The following is a 24,135-nucleotide window of genomic DNA, read 5'->3' as shown; positions in this document are numbered from 1 at the left end:
GCCTTCACCTCGAATGGCCAAGCGCTGCCTTCTTCGGTGTTCACGTTGACGGACAACGCGATTGGCGAAAATGTCTTCTTTCTTCGACGCCTTGCGTTTTTCTCGGAGAACTCCTCTGTCCACAGGCTTTCTGCGATGCTGCCCACACACAACGTGGAGGCAGTGGCACTTTTATTTAAGCTTATTTTTAGTCTTTCAGTCACCCTGCACTCCCCTTCGTTTGCGCGTTTTCCGGCGACAGCAACGGCGAGAACAGACAAGAAGTCACTGGGGGAGACAGACACACGAGAGGCGCCACCGCTGCTCGTGTGTCTGTACGCCGTGTGCAAGTGGGATTCCGAGAAAAGACGCAGAGAAGAAAGAAGCGGAGAATGAGTTGCACCCGACTGTGTGTCTGCGACAAAACTGTCAAAGATCGGGAGAGACGCGGAAGTTGTGAAGTTGAGGAAGCAAAAAGCTGAGAGTCACTCGACTGACGTGAGGCGCGCGCGGTTCCGAAAGACTTCAGACACGACAGATGCAGGTGTGAAAGACCCTGCTGAGCGCGATTGGGAACTCAGGAGAGTCAGGCCACTTGGCTGAATGTTTCCACTCGTCTCTGAAAAAGATCAACGAGAAGGAGAAGCAGCGAACCAAAGAAACTCTCGAAAGCGCCTCTATCGCATTGCAGACAGTCCGGACGGCTTCCCAGTGCGTCGTCAACTCCCTGATACGTAGTTGTCACCTTCGGTCGCTTCAGCTGTCCGAAGCCTGCAGAATGTTGCAAGTTTCGTGGAGAGAAAAGGCCTCAAAGACATTCAACAAAGTGGAACACAGTATCCACCAGAGCGTCTCGCGGAGCTAGCGAAGGCAGATTGCAGCAGCAGTGTGCACGCTCTCAGGAGGGACAGTCAATTTTCCCCAACTTCTCTGCGTGATCCGACGAAAAAAATCGAGTTCTGCTTTGCCTCCGTCACTGAGACACAAGGAGATGGGCTACTGCAACTGGAGAAGATCCCCAGAACCTGAAGTCGCGGTCGCCAAGGAGACAGCGAAAAGAGTTGCGGTGGGTCGCGGACGTCGCCGGCGTGTCTGCGACTCACAGCGGGAGAAGGAAGCAAACTTCGCGACACTTTCTCGGCCGAATCGGTCGTACACAAACGCTAGAAAGAAGGCGACTGTGTTTCTTCACCTTTTGCCGACTTTACACCCCAAAAATCAGGAAGAAACCGGAACTCACCGACCTGAACAATACCCACACACAGACAGCCTGCTTCGTGTCCAGATAGAGTCACGGCAGGCACACGAGCCGCGCGAAGACAGCGTGAAAACTGAAGTTCCTGCACTTTAATTTGACACGGGAAAGCAAACGCGCTTCCGGTCAGTACGGGCTTGACAGAAAGCGGGAAAGCGCCGCTAAACTGCTTGAAAAAGTTCGTTTCCTTGACTCCAAGGCAAAGAGAGGGGATCATGTGAGCAAAGTCGCACAGAAGGATGCGACCTGAGAAAAACACGGAGGATGCAAGTGGTCTCTCTCACACATCTGGATCTCCTCTCGTTCAAACTGGCAGAGTGCTTAGAAGGGGAGCATCAAACGTCGCAGGAAAACAAGGAGAGTTCAGCTTTTCTCCGCTCCAAGGTCATCTGTGGCCTCGGCCGCCGCGTGTATGTACACTCGAGTTTCCAAGTGGGGGAACATTCGTCGAGCCACCACGGCCGATTTTGGGCTTTCAAGCTGAAGCTTTTCCGGCTTTCCTTTTTCCGCTGCTTCTTCTTCTCAGCTTCTTTTAAAAGCACTCGCGATCGATGGTAACTCGCTTCTTCCGACATACTGGGTGTTTTCATGCGCTTCCCCCTCTCCAATGTACACCTACACCGGCATGTAGAGCTTGACCGCAGCAAGCGTCTTTCCTGGAAAATGATTGAAAGGGATTTTTCGAGCTTTTGTCTTTCAGATGCGGCTTACTGTCGCCTCTGAGATCGCACCACAGAGGCGAACGCTTGCAGAAGGAGAGCGTAGCGTTATGCGGCAACATCGTTGGCGTGTGAAGCATTTCCCTGATCATCAACGCAGCGACGTTCTCAGGACCTTTTTTCTGGGACGTCCTGTCTTCCCGTAGCTCGATTTGCCCTCAGGTTCGCCACGCCAACTGTCCCTTTCTGCTGCGTTTCTCTCGGCTTTTCTCTGGGTCTCTCACCCTCGGGAGAAGCTGCTCTTCAACGATTCCTCGTCGTGTGCCATTTTTTTCCAGAGAGGGCTCATCACAAACTTCAGCGTTCCCGAGAAAAAAACGGCATTGCCGTTTGTCAGAAAAAACGCAACCTCCTTCCGCGCAACAGATCTCGTGAACCGTCTGTGTCTTTCACCTGCGACTGGAAACCGCGTCTTCAAAATTTCCCTACACCTACATCGAATTCTCTTCTCAGTACAACAACATGCATGCACGCTCCGGATTGCTTCTGCGGGGAGTCCAGGCAGCAGGTGGTCGTGCCCACCATCAAAGGTCTGACTCGCTCCCTTCTGTCTTGGTGATGCGCTCTCGTCGGAGCCTGCCACCGCGGAATTCGCTTTCAGCCTCTGTCTCCTCGCCGCCGGTTTTTTTCCTTCCTCGATCTCTCTGCCGCAACAACTCCTCTGGAACGCGTTCATCGCATTCCTCTTCTCTGACTTTCCACCGGGTCCCTCCCGCATCTTCGACGCTTGAAAGGAGGACCCTCCGACGTCCATTTGCTTCTCTTTCGCGCCTCTCGCACTCAGGCCAGTCGGAGTGGCGCAGGCAACCGCATGGCCTCTGTTCTTCACCTCCGTGTTTCTCCTCGACATTTCCCACACCCTCGCCTCCTCGGAAACCGGGGCTCTTCTCGTTTCTCTCTGGGCTCACGCAGATCAGCTCTCGCGGAAGTCGCGCTGCAGGCAGCGACGAACTCAGGCCTGGACTCCTGCAACTCCCAGGTGTACATACACCTGAGCAGCTCGTCCGCCTTGGACGCCAAGCGGTCGCGGACTGCGAGGCCTTCCTCGCCACTGGCGGTGCACCCACCTCGTCTTCTTCAGGCAGTCGTGAAGAAGGGAAGCTTTCCTCCCCGTCGTCTTGTCCTTCTTCTGCTTCTTCAGGGGATGCCTCAGATGTTTCTTCTTCGTGGAAAGAAGCCCGGCGCGCCGTGCAGGCGCTGGATGCCGTCAGCAACACTCTGTGCAAAGTCGCGGATGGTTCGGAGCTGCTCAGGTAAGGCGCTTTGACACAACTGTTCGCCTTGTGTGTTGCCTTCTTCATTCCTTCTCCAGTTGCCTTTCTTGGGGTGTCTGTACACCCGAACAGAACCGCTGGCTTCGCGTCCTCGCCGCAGTTAGCAGGATACTGCCCCGGGATTTCTGCGGTTTCTGTTTATCACTCGGCTCGCTGTCTCCTGCGTCTTCGTCTCTTCTACGCCTGGGAGGGTCCTCTTATTTTCTCTCTCGAACCAGCCTTGGTTTGGAGAGACCCGCGAGTTCGTGCGAGCCTCTCGAGCAGCTGCGCGCGCCCGCCGCGGCCGACTCGGCGTCCGCTCCTTCTGGCCTGTACAGACATTGGGAGCGAGAGAGACCCAAAGCGGAAGAGTGTCGAAGAAAGGGAAGGAACAAATCAGTGCCACTGTCTCTTTTGTTTTACAGACAAGTGCACCCCGATCCTCGATGGAAGCAGGCGGGCGCCGAAGTCGTTGCTCACGTACAGGACTTTATGAGCCGCGTAAATGTTAACAACAAGGTGAGACCATGCAAAAATATGTCGGGCGTTGGGGTGTACCTACATCCGAGACAAATTGACAAACTGACGGCTGAAACCGTGTGTGTTTTTGCATTCGACTGTGCGTTGTGTTGCTGGCTTCCGAGTTCCTTTGCTAATGGACACGACGTCTTTTTCTGTTTCTCGTCTTTGAAAGGAATCTCTTCGGTGTCCCTGCTTCTTGGTCTCCTCTCTGAAAAACCGTTATTTCCCTCTGTTTGCTTCAGGTGTACGACAAGCTGCATCGCCTCACCGAGGCACTGGGCGACTCCCTCTCCAGGGAAGCCCAGGCTCCTTCCTGCCTCTCTCTGCCCTCTTCCTCCACATCTGCCTCTTCTTCTCCCTCGACGTCCTATCCTTCTTCTTCCTCTCTTCCTTCCTCTCTTTCTTCCTCTCTTTCTGCCTCACCCTCGTCTGCATCGAGCGAAGACGAGGGCAACATGGCAGAAGGAGACGAAGGGGCGGGAGTTTCCTCCGCGCAAACTGAAAACGCAGAAAAGCATCGCCTGACGACGGAGGAAATTCTCGTCCTTCGCAGCATGCGCGACGCCATGGAGCAGCAGGGCGTTTTCTTGGAACCCCAAGTGAAAGTAAGCGAAGAGTGGATCCCCTTCTCTCCCTGCTGGAGCAGTGCGACTGTTCTCTGTCTTTGTTTGGTAAACGTTTGATTGTTTTCTCGTCTGATTGCTACACAGGCGCTTAGAGTCATGTACGCCATTAAGTCTGTCGACACAAGTGCAGTCGCCGGCGTTCCTCTGCACGTAGTGAAAAAGATGACTATCATTTACCATCTCGTCTGTCTGCGCGTTGTTGTAATACATATATTAACATATATATATATATATATATATCCATATTTGTGTATATCTGCGCAACTGGACGTGAACGACTTCTCCAGTGTTCGGTGATCGGTAGATGGTGCCGTACAGGCACGAGTGTATGCACACCCTTCTTATGTACGATTGTATGTACTTATATGTATGCACTGACGTATATATATATATATATATGTTTATATATATATATATATATTCGTTTAAAAGTGAACAGTGTGGGTAGACGTGCGGGTGGGGACTTGGTATCTACGGTGGCCCTGCCTCTAACTGCAGCACCATTTTTTGTGAGAGGGTGTTTGCAAGAGGAGCTGCAGGCATTCATGACCAAGTGACTCGCGTTTCTGTACAAGCGCATTCGGCGAAGAGACTGGTCTCCATATACCGACGGAACTAAGGAGGTTTTCTCTTCTTCCTTTTTCTCCCTCAGGATCGCTATTTGAGGCTGTTGACGGAGGAAGCGACGCTGGCGGCTGGGATAGCGGAACGGCAGGAGACGCCGCAGAGTACAGAAGGTCGCCGATCGTTTTTTACGAGTGCAAAATATTTTTAAAAACATAGTCGGAATGCTGAAACCCGTTCGAATCACCCGTGTCTCCAATTGAAAACTCAAATCGAAGTTTGCTTACATCTAAACTGGCAGACGCATTCACCAAGCTCGTCGATCCACATAAGAGACAGTACATTTGCCCAAGACGCTGCGCTTTGCCTTTCGTAAATCGTGCTTCTCGTTGTTCCAATTCCACTGGATGTCTCCAGAACGTGTGACTCTCCCTCGACTTTCCGGAGCACCGGAGCTAGCGTCCGGGTCTCTTTTTTTCTTCCACGTTGTCCTGCATGAAACGAACGTTGATTCTTCATTGGGACCTGCAAAGGCTTTCCCTGGGTGGGCTGCTGCCGTGTTGCGACGGCGCGGCTCTACGTTGACGTGACATGGTTTTGTATACTCGTCTTTTGCTCACTTCCATGGTTCGATTTGATCGGTCAAGAAAACGAATCGTGTGCGTACACCCCACATTGTGCACCGTGGACTTGAGGGCGGCCTGCACATCGGGAAGGACCGCTTCCCTTGGCGGGACTCTGAGTTCCAGCAGAGCTTCTCTGCGCTGCCGTTCTCAGGTTTCCTTGTTTCCACGGATGTCCTGCTCGCCTCCGGCGTTCCTGCCAGTCTGCTGGCGCAGCTGCAGGGAGAAAAACGTTCGTTCTTCTCTCCAAGACGACGCCCACTTTGTCGCCGCGGCGGCTCTGGGGGCGACCAGGTGCTCGTCGCTGCTCACAGCGAGCTGGCGCATGTCATCCTCAGGTGAGGCGTTGGGGGAGATCTCTATGTTGATCGACCTTCCCCTGATTCAGATTCAGGAGGAAATGCATCGAACTGCCTCTGTCGCCCTCGGAAAGAAGTAACCGAGGACAAGGAGGGCACTCACTCATCAAAGTCCAGTTGAGCATCAGTCTGTTAATAGTGCATCCTTCCATCTGTATACGGGATATGTGTGTATCCGCATAGAGCTGTATATGGTTTGTTTATATATCCATATATATATATATATATATATGCGTGTGTGTGTTTGTGGGATATCGGTTTATGTTCGCATGTATAAATATTTTTATGTTATAGAATGGGTAAATATATTATGTATAGTTACCTTGTGTATATTTGTTTAAATATGTGGAGGACAGAGCAAGAAAGGGAAGGGGGTGGATCACGTGGCAGTGTGTCTCCGTTTATGCAACTGGAGAGGGGTCTCATCGCCAGAGGCGGGCAGCGTTCTTTTTCCAGGCAGTCCGCAGACTCTGGCCTGCGTCGCGAAGTCTACGAATTGCAACGTCTTCCCGGCAAAGACGACAAGGTAATAGAAACAAGAAACAGATAACGGAGCCGACACCCAGTAGCCGAAACACGCGCAGACGCATTCAGGTGTCTATACGTGAATGTATGTGTAGAAATGTTCCAGGCTCTCGCGAATTTAAAGAAAAGAATGCGGTGCGCCTTTCGGGTGTTATATCGATCGTATCTCCATGTTTCTATCCGTCTACAGCTATGTCGTGTATCCTAACTGATTTCCTGCCATGTTTATCGATCTGTCGTTCTGTTGGAACATCGTTCCATGTATCCTAGCGGTCTTTTCTGCCCCTCCACAGCTGTTCACTCTCTGTCCATGCACCGTTCGTAGCCACACTTGTGCGCATGAACAGGTTTCTCTGTGGTTGTGATGGAAGGCTTTTCTGGCATGTGCTGGAAACCTTTGTCCGTTCTGCTTTCCTTAGGAAACCGAGAAGCAGCTGCTTCGTCTGTTGCATCTGAGACAAGAACTCGCGAAACTGCGAGGCTACCCGACGTGGACGGCGTACGCGCAGAGGTGAGGCGCTGGTGTGTATGTACACCTCCCCGTGGCCGGTTCGTCACTGTTTGGTTGCTTTGCCGCGATTCCTCAAGGAACGGAGCGGCGTCCGTTCGCGTCTCTCGGGATGTCGTGGACGACGCGAGATCCGGATTCACAGGGCCGGCGGCAGTCCCTGTTTTCATCGCTGGTGTCTCGTTTTTGTTTGTCGTTCAGAGATGGCATTCTGAAGACACCTGACAAGATCAACGCCTTTCTGTCTCGTCTCCTCGACGCCCTTAGAGTCCGTCGCGCTATCTCAGTCTGCCACTCCGAACCTCGACTGCAACGCTAAGTTCTTCTCTTCTCTGTTTCTTCGCGTTTCTAGGCGTTTGCGTGTGTATTGCCGTAGGTCTCGCGATACATGCAGAAGTGCAGCGGTACTTCTGTAGACATTCTTGTGAGCATCTGTCCATAAACGTCAGTGAAGTCGTCTGTCGGTGTCGCTGTGAGTCGAGCGGGTCGTCCAGTCTCCGCAGAAAAGCTCGTGAAAACTCCTGTCAGTGAGTTGATTGCTTCCCGCGCGACTGTGACCCGTCCTGCAGACACGCAGGAGCGACCACTGCCTCGCATCTCGGTTTGCTCTGTTTCTTTCAAAGATGTGAACGTCGCTTCATTGGCACCATCCGTTCCCATAACTGCACACCCAGAGGTCCATTCCGTCGCTTGATGTGGGTGAGTGCCGCTTGGGTGTAGCTTCCTGTTCTCATGCCTCAACACAGTTGAGTTGCTTCGGAAGAAGGAGCCTCTCGGGGAGCGGAGGCTGGAAGCAGCGAAGGAACGCCTTCCCTTGCCTCACCTTTTCTGTCTTCTCCGCCTTTCGTCTTGTCTTTCTGTTTTCTTCTGTCTGTGTTCTCCATCCCCGGTGTGGTCTCTCTGTAGCTTCGCCTTCTTGTTCTTCTTCCTCCCTGTTGTTTGTCTTCCCTCTCCGGTTCCGTCTTCCTTTCTGCCTCTCCGTCGTTCCCTCTCTTTCGTGGATTTCCCGCGGCCTCCACTCGTGTATTGTCTTCCTCTCTTCTTCTTTCTGTACATCTTTGTTTGGTGGATGTCGTGTGTTTCACCGCGTGTCTCTCCCCCTCTTTCCTCCGCTCGTCTCTTCACTGCCATCCTTTTCTTGTGTTTCGCTCGGCTGTCTCTCTCTCTGCACGTTCGCGCCTCTCTCCTGGCCTCCTTCTTCCTGCCTCTGTGCAGCCGGGAGTGGAATCGGATTTGAAGACGCTGTCGGTCTTCGGAGCTTCTTCTGGCCTCCTCAGGGATGCCAAAGGCCTCGACCCTTGGGATTTGCCTTTCCTGCTGCGGGCGTACAGTGTCCGTACACCCGATGGCTCGTACGTGACGAAAGCTGAAAACGTCAAGGCGCCTCTCCCCTGTCCACGGTTCTCGTTTGACACACATCGCGACTCGTTCAAACAGCAACAGAGAGCAGATTCAGCAAGCTGCCTGTTCGGTAGTCCTTTCGCCGGTGTGTCGCTTTCACTGCGCTTTCGCCTCTTCCTTCATATGTTCTTATCTCTGTCTTATCCCGCCACCTTGGCATTTCCCTCAGAGCGCGCTCTCTGCAGTTCTCGTCTGCGTATCTCTCTCGGCTTTCCGCGATTCGTTTTTCGTCGTGGCGCCAGTTCCACGCGTCCTCTAGCGCTCTTTCTTCTGGGCTGTCTGTACACCCAGGACCGGCGCGCGCAGCATTTCGATCCGCGATCTTCTCGAGGGGATGCAGTCTGTTGTGGAGCGTCTTCTCGGCCTTCGTTTCGTCAGAGCCCCTACCGCGAAGGGTGAGTTTTTTCTGGAAGCGCGTTGTTTTTAGTGGGGAATTCAAAGTCTCCGATTTCTCAGAAAACGCCCTTTTACCCCTGACAGATTCGAGTAGATACGCAAGGTCGAGGATGAAGAACGACGATCGCGTTGCGCGGCAAAACAAGAGAGGACAGCGCAAACTCGACAAGATAGGGAGAGCAACCTTGCAAGAGCGTGTAGACTCAATGTGCAAAGTAACCAGCGCTCAATGTTTGAACCATAGATTGTGCGAATCACCCGGATACCGTTGAGAAAGGATAGAACAGAGAGTCGTGTGGAGATTCGAGATAGAGTGTACACGAGAAACAAGGTACTCTCGACAAAAATACGAAAACGGAATAATCAATTCACTTGAGAGAGAGTGAAGTAAATGTAAGCGATACCGTTTTTACCTTCTCCGCGACAAAGACGTTCCTTCCTGTGCATGCTGGTAAAGGCACACACCGTGTGAACGATGCCCATCAGGCAGTGTTGAAATGTTCATACGAACTCCCCTTCCACGGGCTTCTCCTCTCCACGGCATCTATTCAGCGGTCGCCTTGTTGACTGGCTCTCAGGTGTACTGTGTTCGCAGACAAAGATGCATGTATCTATATCTAGACATACGTAGAAATCGATATAGATAGATGTGTGTGTGTAAGGATATAGATATGTATAGATTCGTATGTTTGACAGGTAGAATAGCTACGATCTCCTATATGTCTTATACGGGAGGTACATGTGCGACACTGAATTTCTCAGTTCTCTATGTAGAGAAGACCTGTGTTCTCCACGTAAGCGGGGGTTAACGTTTACTCCAGTCTACCGTTTCGATGAAATTTAATTGTTGCGCCCTGCTTGTGGTTAGTGTCTGTTTCCTGAATTCCATTGATGGGCTGCTCCATCCTCTATCCTTCGTCTACTCTTCTCTGTATATCTTCTCTACTGTACCGTGCATCCTTCGTCCGCATTACTCTGCATGTTTCCTCTAAAAGGTCTTCTGTGTTCAAGGCGGACTCGGACTCTCTTTTGTATTTCGCGCCGCGAGTGCCAGGGCATCGTAGGTTCGCGACCCCTCTCTCAGCTGCACCACGTTGCTTGCAAGGGTATCAAGTGCTGAGTTCAAGGTGTTTTGCAAGCTCGTTCGAACCTCTTCGATATCCGAGTGAAGAACCGGATATGTTCACACTCAAGTTCTTGTTTCAACCGCAACAGGGTCAACAAGGAAAGGAATGAGAGGGAGGAACAGTATGGAGAAGAGTGGTGCAACGAAGAAAAGGGATGAGGTTCACGAGGAGGTAAAAATGGATTTACGAAAGGACCAGAGTGAATTCCACCGAGGCGAAGAATTGATAAAGAATGTGTGTAGAGGGTGTGAGGAGGAAAGAGGGCGAACGGAGTGCACAAAAGACAAATTGCTTTCGTTAAGTGAAACTGCTGTTTGTCTCAACATCCAGGAGAAACTTGGCACTGGAGCGTCCTTCGCTACGAACTCCATGAGGCTCCCTCCTCCCGTGCTTCGCGGCTCTTCTCCTTCTCTCCCTCTTCGTCTGCTTCTCCGCCGTCCTCCTCTCTTGATGCGTCTTCGTCTTCGCTGAGAGGCGTTTTGTATCTCGATCTCTGGGCTCGACCCAGCAAGACGAGGTTGCTTGCACAGTTCACCGTGCGAGGCTCGAAGCGTCTCTCGTACGCCCACGGCCAAGGGTGGCGACTGGGGGGACCTCTGTGGCTCTCAGCAGTGCAGCGCCTCTCTCGCGAAGGAGCCGCGTCTGAGGACGAGGCGAGCGCCACCGCCACGGTTGCCGTTGAAGAAGAACTCCGACAAATTCCATGTGCTGCGCTCGTCTGCAGCTTGCCGCCTCCTCCAGAGGTCGACATGACACAGCCGACAGGTGAGGACCGAGCGAGAAGAAGGAAGGAAGGCAGGAAGGAAGAGGGACGAGCCAGGCTGCAGCGAGAATAAGGAGATGGATGCACATGAATGAGGGGACAAGAATGGGGAGGAGACACGGAACAAGCAAGGGCGAGAACAGCACATATGCATCTTTCCGGAGCGAGAGATCGATCGAAAGACAAAGATAGACATGCATCCACATACATGTCCATATATGTGTGTGTGTGCCGAGACGAAGAGTCACCTCTAGAATGGCTCTGTGTCCGTGCATGTGAGGGTGGTCTTGGGTTCGCCGACATTGAACGTTTTGCCTCTCCCAAGTCTGTTCGTTGGTCGACTCGAGTCTGGGGTTTCCTGCCGTGACTCCGGGTGATTTTCGAGGCCTTGCTTCTTTCCTTCGGACGTCCTGTCAGGGCCTGACGTGGACCGCCTGTTGGAGGCGACGTCGCTCTCTGCCTCGCTGACTCGCAGTTTGCTCCACGAATGCGGCCATGTTCTCCACTCGCTGCTTTCCGAGACCGAGCTGCAGCACTTGTCTGGAACGCGCGGTGCCGTGGACTTCGCCGAGTTCCCCTCAAACCTGTTTGAACACTTCAGCGCGCCTCTGTTGGACGGATACCTCGCCTCTCCGACCCGACGCGCTCGCCCTGCCCTCGGCTCGGACGGGCGCGGCAAAGCCTGCAACTTTGCGCACCTCGGCGCGCTGCAGCTCCTCCTGCATGCATGCGTCGACCAGGCCTTCTACAGCTTCGTGCCGGGGGTCTCCGAGCTGCCGCCTTGCTCGGGAGACGCGCGGGCGCCTTCGCCGCCTCCCGAGGCCGTCGACGCCCAGCTCGCAGCGCTCCGCGGGTGCTTGGACACCGCGTTCAGCCGCCACCACTGGCTGGCTGGCGACCCGCGTCCGGGCGTGACGGAGCAGCCGATCTGCGACGTCGTCGGCAGGCCTCAAATGGCCCGGTTCGAGCACCTGGTCCATTACGGCGGGAGCTACTTCTGCTACCTTCTTTGTCGGTGAGCTGTCTGCTGAGAAGCGCGAAGGAAGCCGTTCCTCGGTTGGACTTCTGCAGCGGGGGACCGCAGAGCGCTTGCGGAGCGGAAAGCCCTCCGGATAACGTGGTTACTCTAGACATTACATGCCAGCTAAACGGTTTCGTCTTTTGTAGCAGTGTCTCGACAATATAGTTCATTTCAATGGGTCCAAAACCACCCTCTATGTAAAGCAGTCATTTTCACTGTTCTTTACACGGAATGTAACTTAGCGTTTTTTCCGAGGCGAACGGCGAGACTCTGAGGTGCCGCTTGCACCGAGAGTGGACGCATCGAGCATCGCGTTTGACATTTAGGACGGAACTAGGAAGGCGAGAGGGCAGCGAGGCAGCTGTGTGTGTGAGGTGACGGTCGCTGTCACTCCCCTCCGAATTCTGTAGTTCGTCAAACACATTGGGTCTTGTAAAGCGCAGTGGAACTCGGATCCGGCAAACAACGGTCTTCAAGATCCAAACGAGTTGTAGTCCAGCTCGTAGTACATCCTCTCCAGAACAAGGGGGTTTATATAATCCTACGAATCCGATTTTGTAATGTGTGGCCGGGAATCTAGCTTCCCTGCGCCGATGCACCGACGTATTTCGATATACACGCGTTTTCCCCGTCTTCCGCTAAAACAGAGGTGCCTGCAGAGCTTCGAATAAATGGGGGCGTGAAAGCGTTCGCGCATCTCGTGTCATGCACCGAGAACGCGTACCTGTGTTTGTGGAGTGTATGCAACAAATGGATGTTGATACAAATAGGTCTTTGGTCAGTGTCGTGGTCCGGCGTTGTCGACAATCTTCAGTGAGTTACACAGCATGCAAACGTATCCGAATATATATATATATATATATACACGTGTATGTATGTATGTGTGTATGTGTATTACATATGCATATTTTTGCCTCTTTGCCGGTATATATATATATATATATCAATATATGTATTCATTTGAATGGGAAAAGTCACTGAATGTTTGGACAAGCGCACTTCTGGAGGGTCCGTCTGCCCCTCTTTTGTGTCGGTACTTGTGGGATATATGGTGTGTGTCTTTCTCTTTCAATGCGGCCAATGTGGACCGTTTTTACTCTGAGTTTCAGTTTTCCTTTGCCTCGACTGCTTCAAACGTTCTCTTTCATACTCATCTCCATGCACGCGTCATGTCAATCCGTATCCGATGTACGCAAAAGAATATTGTAAAGTATTTTTCTCAGTACGAGAGGGCATATGCTTTTTTCATCAGTCCGCCCGCGCTCCCATCATTGTCTCCGGTATTCCTTGTCTGCAGCGTTATGTCGAGCTTCGCCTGGCAGCATGCTTTTGCGAAAGACCCTTTCGACAGAGAAACAGGGAAACGATTGCATGCAATTCTGCGTCGAGGCTCGATCGACTGTTCTCTCCGACCCATTCTGGAGCTGGCCGGTCCCGGCGTTCTCTCTGAAACTCAGAAAGAGCAGCTTTTGAACAATCCTCATCTACTTCCTGTGGAGCCCTTTTTAGAGGAACTGCATGCAGACGATGCATCCGCCGCAGCGGAACTTCCGTTCCCGTGACCTCACATGACGTGTAGCAACACAGGATGTTGAAGGCTGATTATGTTTAGAGACTGGATTGTCGTTGGTTTGTCGTGTCACCAGCCAAATTCAGTATCCGAGGTGCCCCGTCATATCTCAGTTGATTCGATTTGAGTTGTGCAGTTCTCGATCGCAGATCCTTTGTACAGAGAGAATGTCTACTCACAATGTGATGTCCTATTGGCAGTTTCGTGAGGGCAGTTCTACTCAGACGCTTTTCTGTGAGAGAGAAGCAGCATGATACGCAGAACCGTGTCACTAAACCCGTGGGAGGCATCCACAAAAACCACACGCAAAGGTGTGTGTGTTTTCTGCTGTTTTGCGAACACTGTCCAGAACGCGTTTTCAGTGGGGATCCGTACTGTTATGTCTGTGGGGCTGGGCAAAACGCAGGTGCAAGGAACCCAGTTTGTGGAGTTGTAGAGCGAACTGCGAACTCCCAGAGGGTGCCCTGTGCCGACGAGGACGACCAGTCCACAACGGCTCTATTTTAGAAACCTCGAGTGTTTGTTGGAAAACACTGATTGAGGTTTGGTGTCAAAAGTGTGCCTGCGTTCGAAACTATACAGCGTGCGAGGAGGAAACGACACTATCGCCAAGAATGAGACAGGCATGTGGCAGTGCACGTAGTTTAAAGGTTGGAGAGTGCAAGTTGCGTAACTCATTCCCTTGCAAGGTATTCGAACTGCACCCAAAGCGTACATCGCGATTGCTGTTTTGTACGTATGGCGTTTGTCACACCACGAGCGCGAAGGGAAGTACCACTCATCGAAACGCTGTTCTAAGATATAATTGGCTGTAGCGATGGCAAGCATACAGCACGTCTGTCATGCACGTACAGACATTCCAGCTGAGTGGCAGCAACAGGATCTGCAGAGTGTCAAACGCGCGAGTTGTAGTTCAATGAACGGCACATCCAGACGGCAAGCATCGAACGACACGGGTGTTGGATTTCCGTAGAGTTTCCTTCATCCGAGTGGAAGACTGTATCTGAAGCTATAGTTAATTCTACCTCCTGGACGCCTGGATTAGCTTTATGCGTGGTTAAGAAAGTCACTGCCTTCCTATCGTTTCCCGACGGCAGCGGCACTGTGCGGACCCTATCGAGAAAAGGGTGCTGTGTCAGTTAAACTCATTGCTCACGTATGCACGACTGCCGTGACGTTTGTTGAAAGAGAATCTCAACACTAACTGTGCTGCGTCGTTTGTGCCCATGCCTGCTAACTGCGGAAAAGGGCCGAACGCATTCACACGTGCTTCGCGCACAACCTACATTCGTCCGCCGAATATTCAGAGCAAACGTGGTGGCGGTGAAAAAAGGTCTTTTCGGGAAGTTTCATCGGAGCAAAGTCCGCTGTCAGTGTGGAACGACGGTTCCCGTAACCCTGGCATCTCAAGCGTAAGTCTGAGAGTTCTTCAATCCAGTGAACTTGATAGCTTCGTGCGATACCAGCGTCTTGTTAGAAGCAACGTGACGAGTGCACGCGTACCAAGAGGGAGTGTCGCGTCTCGCAGTGTGCACCATTGCTTCGTGTAGTACCCGAGCAGCGAAACACCTCTCGACCTTTTTGGGTGGTTTTTGTGTTTTTTCTGTTATTTCGCAAGACTAAGCGATGCAACATCACTTGCGCACATGCAATGTCATAAAACATCGTCCCGCCCGTGAATCCTTCGTTGAGCGAAACGCCATTTGTGGTGCATCTTTCCCGGTTAAACCGTTACGCTGTAGTATGTCTGGAGAGCTTTCAGTCGTCGCTCCGACTTAGTTCGCTCGCGGCCCGAAACCAACCGACAGGTCCATCATTTGAAAACGTCTCGCTGTCTTCTGCTGACTGTTTTGGGTCCACTGCGGTGTAATGACCGATACCGTCACTGCTACGGCGATTGTCGCCCTCTGCGTGGCAGGATAGTCATATAAGCATCAGCGGCTAGGTGTGATCCGTTAGACGTCCCGCGACCTCTGTGACTGTGTTCATTACGTGAATGGTCACATTTGGTACAAGCATGGATCCGGTTCACCAGCAGAATAGCCCCGCCACCGACGGGGTTCCGGTTAACGTCCCGGCACTGGGGGGTTTAGACGGTGATGGTGCAAAACCAGGATCTAGTGCCGGAGAGGTAGATGGTGTCCTGTGTACGGGGTGGTTTGGAGGGACGTTGTTCATTTTATTTGCCTTGCTCCTTATTGGCTTGTGGTTCAGGAGATCTAAAGCGTCAACTGACGGGGGTGTGGAAGTGCTGACAGACAAAAGAGAATAAGCAGAGACAAGGACGTCAAACTATGAAGTCGGAAGTACTTCTCTGCCTCTGTTGAACGTGCATGCGTGTTTACAATTCATCCCCCCCAAATATGTTGCGGGTGCCAGTGCGATGCGGGAATAAATGTCTCGTGACAGGTGATTGCCCGTGGACAAATGGTTTTGACAAGCATTGAAGCCATTTCTTTTGGTGGTGTGGACATGGGAGTCTATCACCGTGTTGGCTGCATGGTCTCTAAATCTCGGTATGGGTGTGGTGAATCAGTTGTGGGTAATGTCACTTGGGTTTCTTGTTGATTGCTTGAGGCACAGTCAGTCCGTAGTTTGCGCGATCAATGGCGAGCTGTGGCACGAAAAATGCAAGCTGATTATTGCCGTCGTCTCGAATCAGGTTTCCATTTACGGAACAGAGCTGGCAGCAAGTTATTCTAGCGCCCGTCTTCGATACGGGCGTAATCTTCGCAGACCATACCGGGAATGAGGTTAGCAACAATAGTGGGAATCTGATGAAAGTACAGGGCGACTTCGGCTTGACACGCGTATCTACGTTGAGACCATGCAAAGGATGCGTTACGAGATGCTGAGAGTTCATTTTCGTTTATTTGGGAACTTTCCCCTATCAATTTTCGACTTCACGCAGTGATTACGTCAGATGCATGTCCGCTCAGTAATGCTCATGGGTGTGTGAGCTCAAGGGTAACAGTTTGGCCTCAGGTAAAATAACGACGGCTTTTTGAACACGAATAAAGCGTTTTTGGCAATGAAGTTCTATTCGTTTGCGTTGAAGGTGGGGAACAGGTAGTGGGGATGAGTTTATTCGTTCTGCATGGTAAAAGCCTGTCGGTCGTATCACCAGCCTGACATCCCTTCTTCCGAAAAATTCTGAGGTAACTTTTGCACATTCAGGGCCCTTGCCAAAATAAGATGCTGACACATCCAACTGCAGTCACATAGTCCATTTATCGGCCCACGACCAGAGATCCAAGCCAGACGATTAGAGAGGACCTTAGACGTATCACAGCATGACGATGTTGTTCGTTTCGTGCTGGTGCGTGACCTCACCGTCAGCCAAAATGACCTCCTTCTTTGCTGCCGATTCCGGCGTTTTGTCTACCTCTGCAAGGTCTGACAGCTGAAAAGAGAATGGTTATTGTATTTGAAGAAAGGGGAAATCTCGAAATAGCCGTGCCTCGTTTAGCGCTTCAACAATGCCTCTTTCCGCGTCAATCTGTTGCTGGTGCCGAGGCCGTACCCGATCAGTTTGTTGAAACTATCGTGAAATCCTCGTAAATCTGTAATAGTGTGGTGCGGCACGTAGAACATTACCACAGGCACATTCGACAGCGATGTGGGTGGAACGTCGTTTCGTGGCTTGGTTTCCTGAAAACGCTGAATAAGAGGCATGTGCGATTTTGCCTGCTTCCCCTCAGCGCTAGTGCTGTTTATAGCTCACAGCAGCCTCTCTACCGGGTAGAAAACTGTCAGAACTGTACATCAGCGCTCTTGGTCCAGGCTTGGCAGTATTCATGTACTGCTTCTCGACGTTATACACCTGACTATTTGCTGTCGAAACTGTCTTAGCATGCTGCGTAGGCGTGGGAGAATCGAACCTGCTTCCTGATTTCATGCCGAAGGTCACCGATGATGCTTTGTAGGTCACGTTTCGCAATCTTCATGTGCTTGCTGGGCATCAGTTTCACGGCTGAAAGGCATTCATCGTGAAAGCACATCCGCATAAAACATGCCGCCTATCGCGAAAATTACCAACTTTGGGCGGCGCAGTTGCTTGCTGTGGCTGACCGATGTTGGCCCCAAGGAGGCCACCCGCGAGACCGCCGACGATTCCGCCCGCAATCCCGCCAGTGGCCAGCCCTTGAGCCGCTCCTGTCAGCGCTCCTGCAACATTCGCAGCAAACGGACTGATGAATTCGCTTTCTCCCTTGGTCTCTTCTGCAAGAACACCACGGGATGAAAGACACAAGACAAATAACGCCGTCGCTGCCGTGACCGTCCCCATGTTTGCTACGTCTAAGATACAGTGTTTTCTGTGGCGCCTCGACGCGAGTTACCGTTCATGCCGGTAAATTTTGGATTGCGAAGTTCGAGTAGAGTCGCGCGACAGTATTCTGGTGTATCGACACCTTAGCTGAAATCTCGAACTATCAACGCAGAACGCAGCATGGATATACTTCATCTTCTGTGGCAGCTGTAGATGTTTTTTCCTGTAGGTTTGCCCCCTTTTATCAACACCCGTACAACAATAGTCATAATCCTGGTACATGCACTATGGACCGGGTGGGGGTTGATGTCAGTATGCGAGCATTGACCAGCACGGGAAGTAGCCGACAGTTCCGAAGATGTACGACTGCGTCACAGGCGACCTCATCACTGTCCATGCTCTGTGAGAGCCATTCTCTCTCTACATGTTTTCAGGAAGCTTCTTCCGGTTTCGCAAACTTGGCCGAACTTCATTTATTTCGGTCATTACGAACATTAGGAGTGCATCTGATTTGGATTGTGCTGGCTTCGAAGTGAAGGGTGAATCTCCTGAGTGAACTTGGGCAAAGCCAATGTCATGACTCCACTATTGAAACGGATTGCCTTAGATAGATTCAGCGCTTTACAGCAACGACTTCTGCGTAAAAGGCTAGACCTGTGAAGCAGGCACCCTCCCCCTCATGCCATCCTGCCACCGTGGCCTACTGTCACACGGTCGCCTCTTTGGTTGACGCCGTTTTCGTTACAAGGATGTCCAACTCGCAGTCTCTTCCGAAATCCGTTGTCACGCACTACCTTTTATCGTCGTGGGATAAGAACAGTAGGAATGGTTTATTCGTCATGAACAACTGAACTTGACTCATCCTTGTCGGGCTCGTATACGTAGTCATACGTACTGAAGTACGGCCGCCGAGTTACTCGAGCTACACATTCGGCAGCGGTTACCTCATACAAGGGCGGAGATAATGGCAGTCCGAGTGGCGGTTCGTTGCGTCCCTTATTATAACACCCTCAAGAGGAGTCATACAGAGACTTCTTTGTTTTTATTGAGAATCTTTATGGGGATAGACAATGCGGATAGTTTTGCTCCATTGCGACAGGTGCCCTGGGTTACTCTCTGCGCGCACAGTTGTGCACACGCCGGCTTTGCGCTACGGCGCTGTCTGCCAGTGACTGGTTCAGGTCCAGCTTAGGACAGGCAACGCGTATCTGACACTCAGTTAAACAGTTCGTAGATGAATCCGTTTCAAGCAATTTTGACTACATGGTATTAGAAATCCATATCCGACGCAGCTTTCCATGCGTCTGCGAGGCGAACGGGGGGGCTCAGCCTCCCTACCTTACATGCGGTTGCGGCTCCGCGTAGATACCAGTAGGACTTGCAGATTTTACGTGTTCTCATTCATTCACATGAACCCATGATATGCTTCCGATATGGAGCCTTTGAAAAATGAATCTTTTTCAAATATTGTCTCAGGTGACGGGAGCGGAACGGTCGAAGATGAGGCCTTGGCGACCCCCGGACCTGGCACTGTGGTAGAGCCGACAGATGAAAGTTGCGCTACTTACCAAAATGTGGAAGCTCTTCTGTACGTCGACTTGTCACTCTCATCGTCAGTCGACCTTCTGTCGAGGCTTGCTCCAATGATCGTACAACTTGAACGAGAAGCCGCGGAGGACCGACTGCACCAGGGAAGCGGAGACGGGGCAAACTCTATAGTCGACTCAGCCACTTCCTCTGAGAAACCATCCATCAATCTTCGACTAGGATATCACCTCTTCAGCATGGGGGAAGATTCTCAGAGCTCCCGTTTTTGTCTTGGCGATGGCCGCTACTGTTCTTTCCCGGTCGATGAGCCGCCGAGTGTTGCAGAACATGTCAATGGACGAGCTGTTGTAGAAGAAACGTTGCTTCAGCTGTGCGTGGCCGAATACGCACTCAGCGAACCAGCAAGCCCGAACTCTGACAGTTCACGTGCACTTCAGCAACATTTCAAACAGCCTTTCTGGTCGTACCTCGATGCGTGGTGCCGAGACTGCTCAGGTGCCGACTTGAGAGAGGCGGAAAAGAGGGGGAGCAGAACAGGAAAGGACGGGCCCGTTTCAAAGGTACCTGAAAAGGAATCTGTCGAGCCCAGCATCGCTGAAGCATTCTTGCCTTTTGATAGCAAATGCAGCTTAAAGAAACTGAAGGATCTTGGTATCCCAGTGGAGCGAATTGGGGCGGAATGCGGAACTGGCGACAACGCGGAAGCTCTCCTTCAGCGTCAGATCGACCTACACCTATCCCGCGTACCTGCGCTCCTCATCAATGGCAAAGAGTAAGTTCAGTTCCTCTAACGATGTGGGCCAGGCGGTGACTCAGCAGTCACAGGGGTGTCGACATTTAACGGTGCGGCAGAAAACATTCCGCGTTTACATGTTTCGGAAGGGAACACCTGCAGAAGCAGCTACGTGTTCCCTTATTCACTCTCGAACGTAGCGTAATGTAACCGACATCCTTGCTGAAGAAATTTGCCACGTTCGTAGGGCGTGTTTCCAGATCTTGAGGGTGCCTAGCTGTGAAGCAGAACGCGTCGAGTGTTCGCGGCTTACCTGCACTAGCGGTGCAGCGCCCCTGTTTCCACTGCGCATGTATCTGAGTCAATGTATTGGGTCTCCGAAGCTTCACCTTTCTCTTTTGTAGTGCTGGTCTGGTGCCTGTGGCTGCGTTGTGCGACCCCGTTGTTGCAGAATGGCAGGACACCCGACTCCAGAGTCGGTTATCAAGTCGCTTTGTGAGGCCGCTGCTCGATGCGGCAGCGATGCGGCAGTGGCAGACGGCGTGTGGCCCTTGTGTCGTACTCCAGCGATTGTGTAGGTTTCGAATCACAGCTGAACTAGAGTATTTTTGCACGAGAACTCTACTTCGAGGTACAAAGCTCCCTGATAATCAAGACTTCAGGCCAAATGCCCCATGTCGGAAGTCGTTTTTCCTGAATCACACCGGCATGTATACTCGATATACGTGAGTTACGAAACGACGCGCGGATGGTACACTAAGTATTACCAACACTCGAGGTGCTTCTGGCAGGACGCTCTACACGTCGGGGCATGTGCACATTGCTAATCAGCTGTTTCTTTAGCACAGTCACCCGTTACTTTTTCAGGGGTAAACGGAGACGCCATATCTTGCAAGGAAAGCGCTCGTCACTAATTTGCTGCGCGTTCTGGTCCGTACCTTGACAGAAAATTCTACAACATTACGTAACAGTTTTTACTTATGCACGATCTGGCCGGTGGTCGGTTCTTTCGTATGTCGGGCGATGCTGAAAACGCTACATGTCATAGGCATTCTCATTTCACTCGAGGGATAACGCGTCTCCGTAGGTAATCGCTGGTCTGGACGAGGCTGCTGGTAACGCGGAGCTCATGTGTGGGTGCTATGATGCCAGGACATTGTCCGATCCAGGACGCTCTTTCCTCACATCATTCCTGTGTGCATTTGTTTCTCTCTATCAGGAATGCACCTTCCTTAACGGACACAGACGGAAAACGAAGAGCGGGTCGTGGCGATGATGTTGCTGTGGCTGCTCATCTCTTGAATACTTACAGGAAGGCTCCCGTTGACTCTGCAGCAGCACTGGCGTCTCGTGGTGGCGGAGAGGCTCTCGCCATGAACGATAATGGAGTTTACCGGCTAAAGAATGTCTCAGCCGTTCACAACCTTCGCACAAAGTTGAATGTAGAGAAGGCAGAAGCACTTGATGCCGTAACAGCTGCAGCAATTTTTGAGCGAGATAAAAAAGCCCGTCGGAGCTCAGAACAGACAGAGGAACCTGTCCTTTCAATTGGACCTCCTGGAGAGGCATCAGACACGCACATTCGGTCAACGCCTAGTTTGACATACGGCACTCTCAGTAGACCGGAAGGCGTCAAAACAGACCTAGGTGACTCTGCCCGCATTTCTGGTGGGCCTGCGCAACAGAAAGCTCACATTCCAAGCGCTGGAAACCAACTCGACGGCGACTGGCTTCTCTACGCCGGGTTGGCTGCTTTCTTTTTAGTGGCTGTCATTCTTTTTTTCGTATTGAAGAATCTGCTGTACCGGAGCAAGCACATGTCGGTCACAAGAAAGGATGTGCAGGGTGCGCCGACGCCGTCCGCAGAGCGGCAGACATCGGACAACCGGGAAAAGAACCTGTGAGTCGGTCAATCATTGCTAGTCCATGCAAAAACTACAACTCCATGGAGGTTGATGGCTAACTATTCTCTTTTGTGAGAACCGCCCACTTCTGCTGCTTGATGACGGTATGCTTTTCGGTATTACCAGCCTGTCGGATTCGTTAACCGCGTAGCCTGAGCTTTCTAAGGGAACGAAGACCTCACATCAGTACCAACTGTTTGAATTAACTCGAATGCCGTGGCGATATTGTCTGCTTCGCAACTGCTGCACAGGCAATACATAGTGAAGAACGACTAAGCGGATAGACCAGGAAACAAATGTGGTGCACCGCGATAAAATGCATCAGAACAGTTGCGCAGCAAGAACGGATGCATGATTCAGCTAGAGGCGTGCATCGGTTGAAGCGGAAAGTTGTAAAAAAAAACTGGAGGCCCCATACATGGGTTTTACTACATGAAGAGCCACCTGAGAATGAATAGTTTAGTAGACGCCATTCATCGAAGAAGTAACTGCCTGCCTTCTGCTCGGCGTCCCTCCACATTCAAGCGAGAACCTCCCGCTCATGTACGGCATCACACGAAAACTAACTGGTTCGGCAAACCCGGTGAGACACATTGCCCACCTGGAGATGCTGTATGCCGGGAGCTCGTCTAAGGAAGAAGCTGCTTCCTTAGCTTGTTCGCCGAGTGTGTTCGGTATCGTGGCCGATAAGCGGCATGCCACACTTTTAGAGACGCAGATGGCGCCAGGGGAAGGGAGCGAGACGTCGCGCTCCTCACGAGCCACGGCGGACCCTGTCTTTGCTTGCTGTAGACGCAAACCCCACTCGTCGTCCCCAGTTTTTCCCTGCAGCACACACAGACCGCAGGGAGTGCGCCGGACCCGAGGCAGGCTCGAGGCACCCTTCCCTGTACGAAGACCTGCGGCAGCCGCTTGCCCAGTTTCGATTTCGCAGCATTGTTGCTGGGAACAGCAGACACTTTTAATGCTGAGATGTGAGCATGTTTTTAACAGATGGGGCACGACATTCGCACTACTGTGCCCAGGGAAGGAAGTGGTTGTCATACCCGACTAGTGCAGCTTACAGACTTCTTACCTAACAGAGTATTCCACTATTTCTGTCCGAATCTTCCCCTGGCATCTGTTTCGACGAGAGTTCACGCGATCAGGTGTTCAGGGAGCGTGCCATACATTCCGGAACATTGGTATGTCTGGGAATCTTCGCGCGAGCTTCGTCTTGATACTCCGAGTTCTACTTGCCTCGTGAATCCGCAACAAGCCGGGCGCGCAAGGATTGGGAGAGCAAGCTGGTCACCTCAGGGGTGGGCGGCTCAAAATGCGTCGGCTCGGGCGCTGGTGGTGAGCGCGAGTGTGCCCACTTTTTGCCGCTCTAAGTTCGTTCCGGTTCTTTTCCCCATATTTTTACGCTTGAGTGTGATTGAGAACACTTTGAATTGGGAGGAAACCAACTGAGTAATTCTTCTTAAAATTTTCTGAGAAGTCGCGCCCACTGCGGCTCTCAGGTTTTTTTCGCCGCGGCAGCAAGCGTGCTGGCTGCGGCTGCCCTCTCCCCGTGACGTTTCCCCAACAAGCGCCGTTTCCCCATTCCCGTTCTCCTGCTGCTGAAGGGGAACAGGATGAAGATTATCTGCACGAGTCACCAGTATTTCGAGGCAACTGCTGGGAAAAACGCCTCGCTGGTTTGCTGACGGCTGGGTTGCGCGTGTTTCTCCCGCTGTCACTCGGTGCTTCGAGGAGAGAGAAGCAACTTTCGTGTATCGGTTTTTGAAGCGCACGAGCAAAGCCGACGGGACGTTTTCGGGCGCTGTGTGCAGGGCAAGTTCCACCCTCTCTTGTCTTGCTGGCGCAAACTCACCTCTTCGATGCCGAAAACCTCTCAAGTTTCCACATTGCATCCGGTGTGCGCGGAACTCGACGCTTTAGCAACGTCAACACCGTTGCGCAGGTCGCTGCCCTCTTGAGGCGGGTGGACTGCGGGAGCTTCGTTACTGTCACACTCCCTCAGGAACGACCGTTCCAGCGTTGCATTTGGACCTATTGAGTTAAATTACAGACAAAACGCTCGCATTGCGATCGGTTTGCCTTTTTTCAGGAGAAACCCGGCCAGCGGAAGCGCGAACGCGTCCGCGCATGTAGCCGCGTTTGCCACTCCAGCGCTGCCAACTGTAGGGAGGCACACAGAAGGAAAAACATCGTGGCGCAGGGTTTGGCATTTTTGACGAATCTCTCCATGAAACTTTTTGGCGGAAAGGTGAGCTTTGCCTTCACTTCCTTTTTCGAGCAACGTGCCGGCGGAAGTGCGTCGAGCAGAGCTCTATGTGCGTGATTTCCAGGCGCGCTCCCCTTGCTGCGGGCTTCGAATTCCCGGTTTTTTTCTGTCATTTGTCGCGCGGACCCCGAAACGCACCCGGTCACTCTTGAGTCGAAAGGTTAGAAAACAGGTTTGTTCTTGTCAGAAACGTAGCAGTT

General features: G+C 52.1%; 3 protein-coding genes across 3 annotated transcripts; 2 read left to right on the top strand and 1 right to left on the bottom strand.

The window, feature by feature from the left end:
* Positions 1-2,415: 2,415 nt before the first annotated feature.
* On the top strand, positions 2,416-13,203 carry TGME49_272670 (peptidase family M3 protein; the record flags this gene model as incomplete). The annotated part of the gene is made up of 13 exons (XM_002365858.1): positions 2,416-3,206; positions 3,632-3,725; positions 3,971-4,333; positions 5,007-5,091; positions 5,696-5,879; positions 6,357-6,426; positions 6,845-6,936; positions 7,135-7,201; positions 8,149-8,285; positions 8,626-8,729; positions 10,188-10,622; positions 11,038-11,635; positions 12,939-13,203. 13 exons carry the CDS (start codon positions 2,416-2,418, stop codon positions 13,201-13,203), a joined length of 3,285 nt encoding a protein of 1,094 aa, XP_002365899.1.
* A 2,205-nt stretch (positions 13,204-15,408) lies between these two features.
* TGME49_272680 (hypothetical protein) lies at positions 15,409-17,499 on the bottom strand (the record flags this gene model as incomplete). Its single annotated transcript, XM_018781673.1, has 7 exons — positions 15,409-16,487; positions 16,545-16,614; positions 16,672-16,752; positions 16,809-16,871; positions 16,936-17,034; positions 17,093-17,184; positions 17,247-17,499. The coding sequence occupies 7 exons, from the start codon at positions 17,497-17,499 to the stop codon at positions 16,477-16,479; spliced, it is 669 nt and encodes a 222-aa protein (XP_018636709.1). The 3' UTR covers positions 15,409-16,476.
* Positions 17,500-17,667: 168 nt separating this feature from the next.
* Positions 17,668-23,885, top strand: TGME49_272695 (hypothetical protein; the record flags this gene model as incomplete). Its single annotated transcript, XM_018781674.1, has 5 exons — positions 17,668-18,300; positions 18,958-19,801; positions 20,214-20,336; positions 20,982-21,662; positions 23,759-23,885. Exons 1-5 carry the CDS (start codon positions 18,231-18,233, stop codon positions 23,883-23,885), a joined length of 1,845 nt encoding a protein of 614 aa, XP_018636710.1. The 5' UTR covers positions 17,668-18,230.
* Positions 23,886-24,135: the final 250 nt, after the last annotated feature.

The sequence above is a fragment of the Toxoplasma gondii genome, chromosome VIII, assembly GCF_000006565.2.
Source record: "Toxoplasma gondii ME49 chromosome VIII, whole genome shotgun sequence".
In the NCBI taxonomy this organism is placed as follows: domain Eukaryota; phylum Apicomplexa; class Conoidasida; order Eucoccidiorida; family Sarcocystidae; genus Toxoplasma; species Toxoplasma gondii.
The sequence above is the reverse complement of the archived record's forward strand: the minus strand, read 5'-3'. Positions and strand labels throughout refer to the sequence as shown.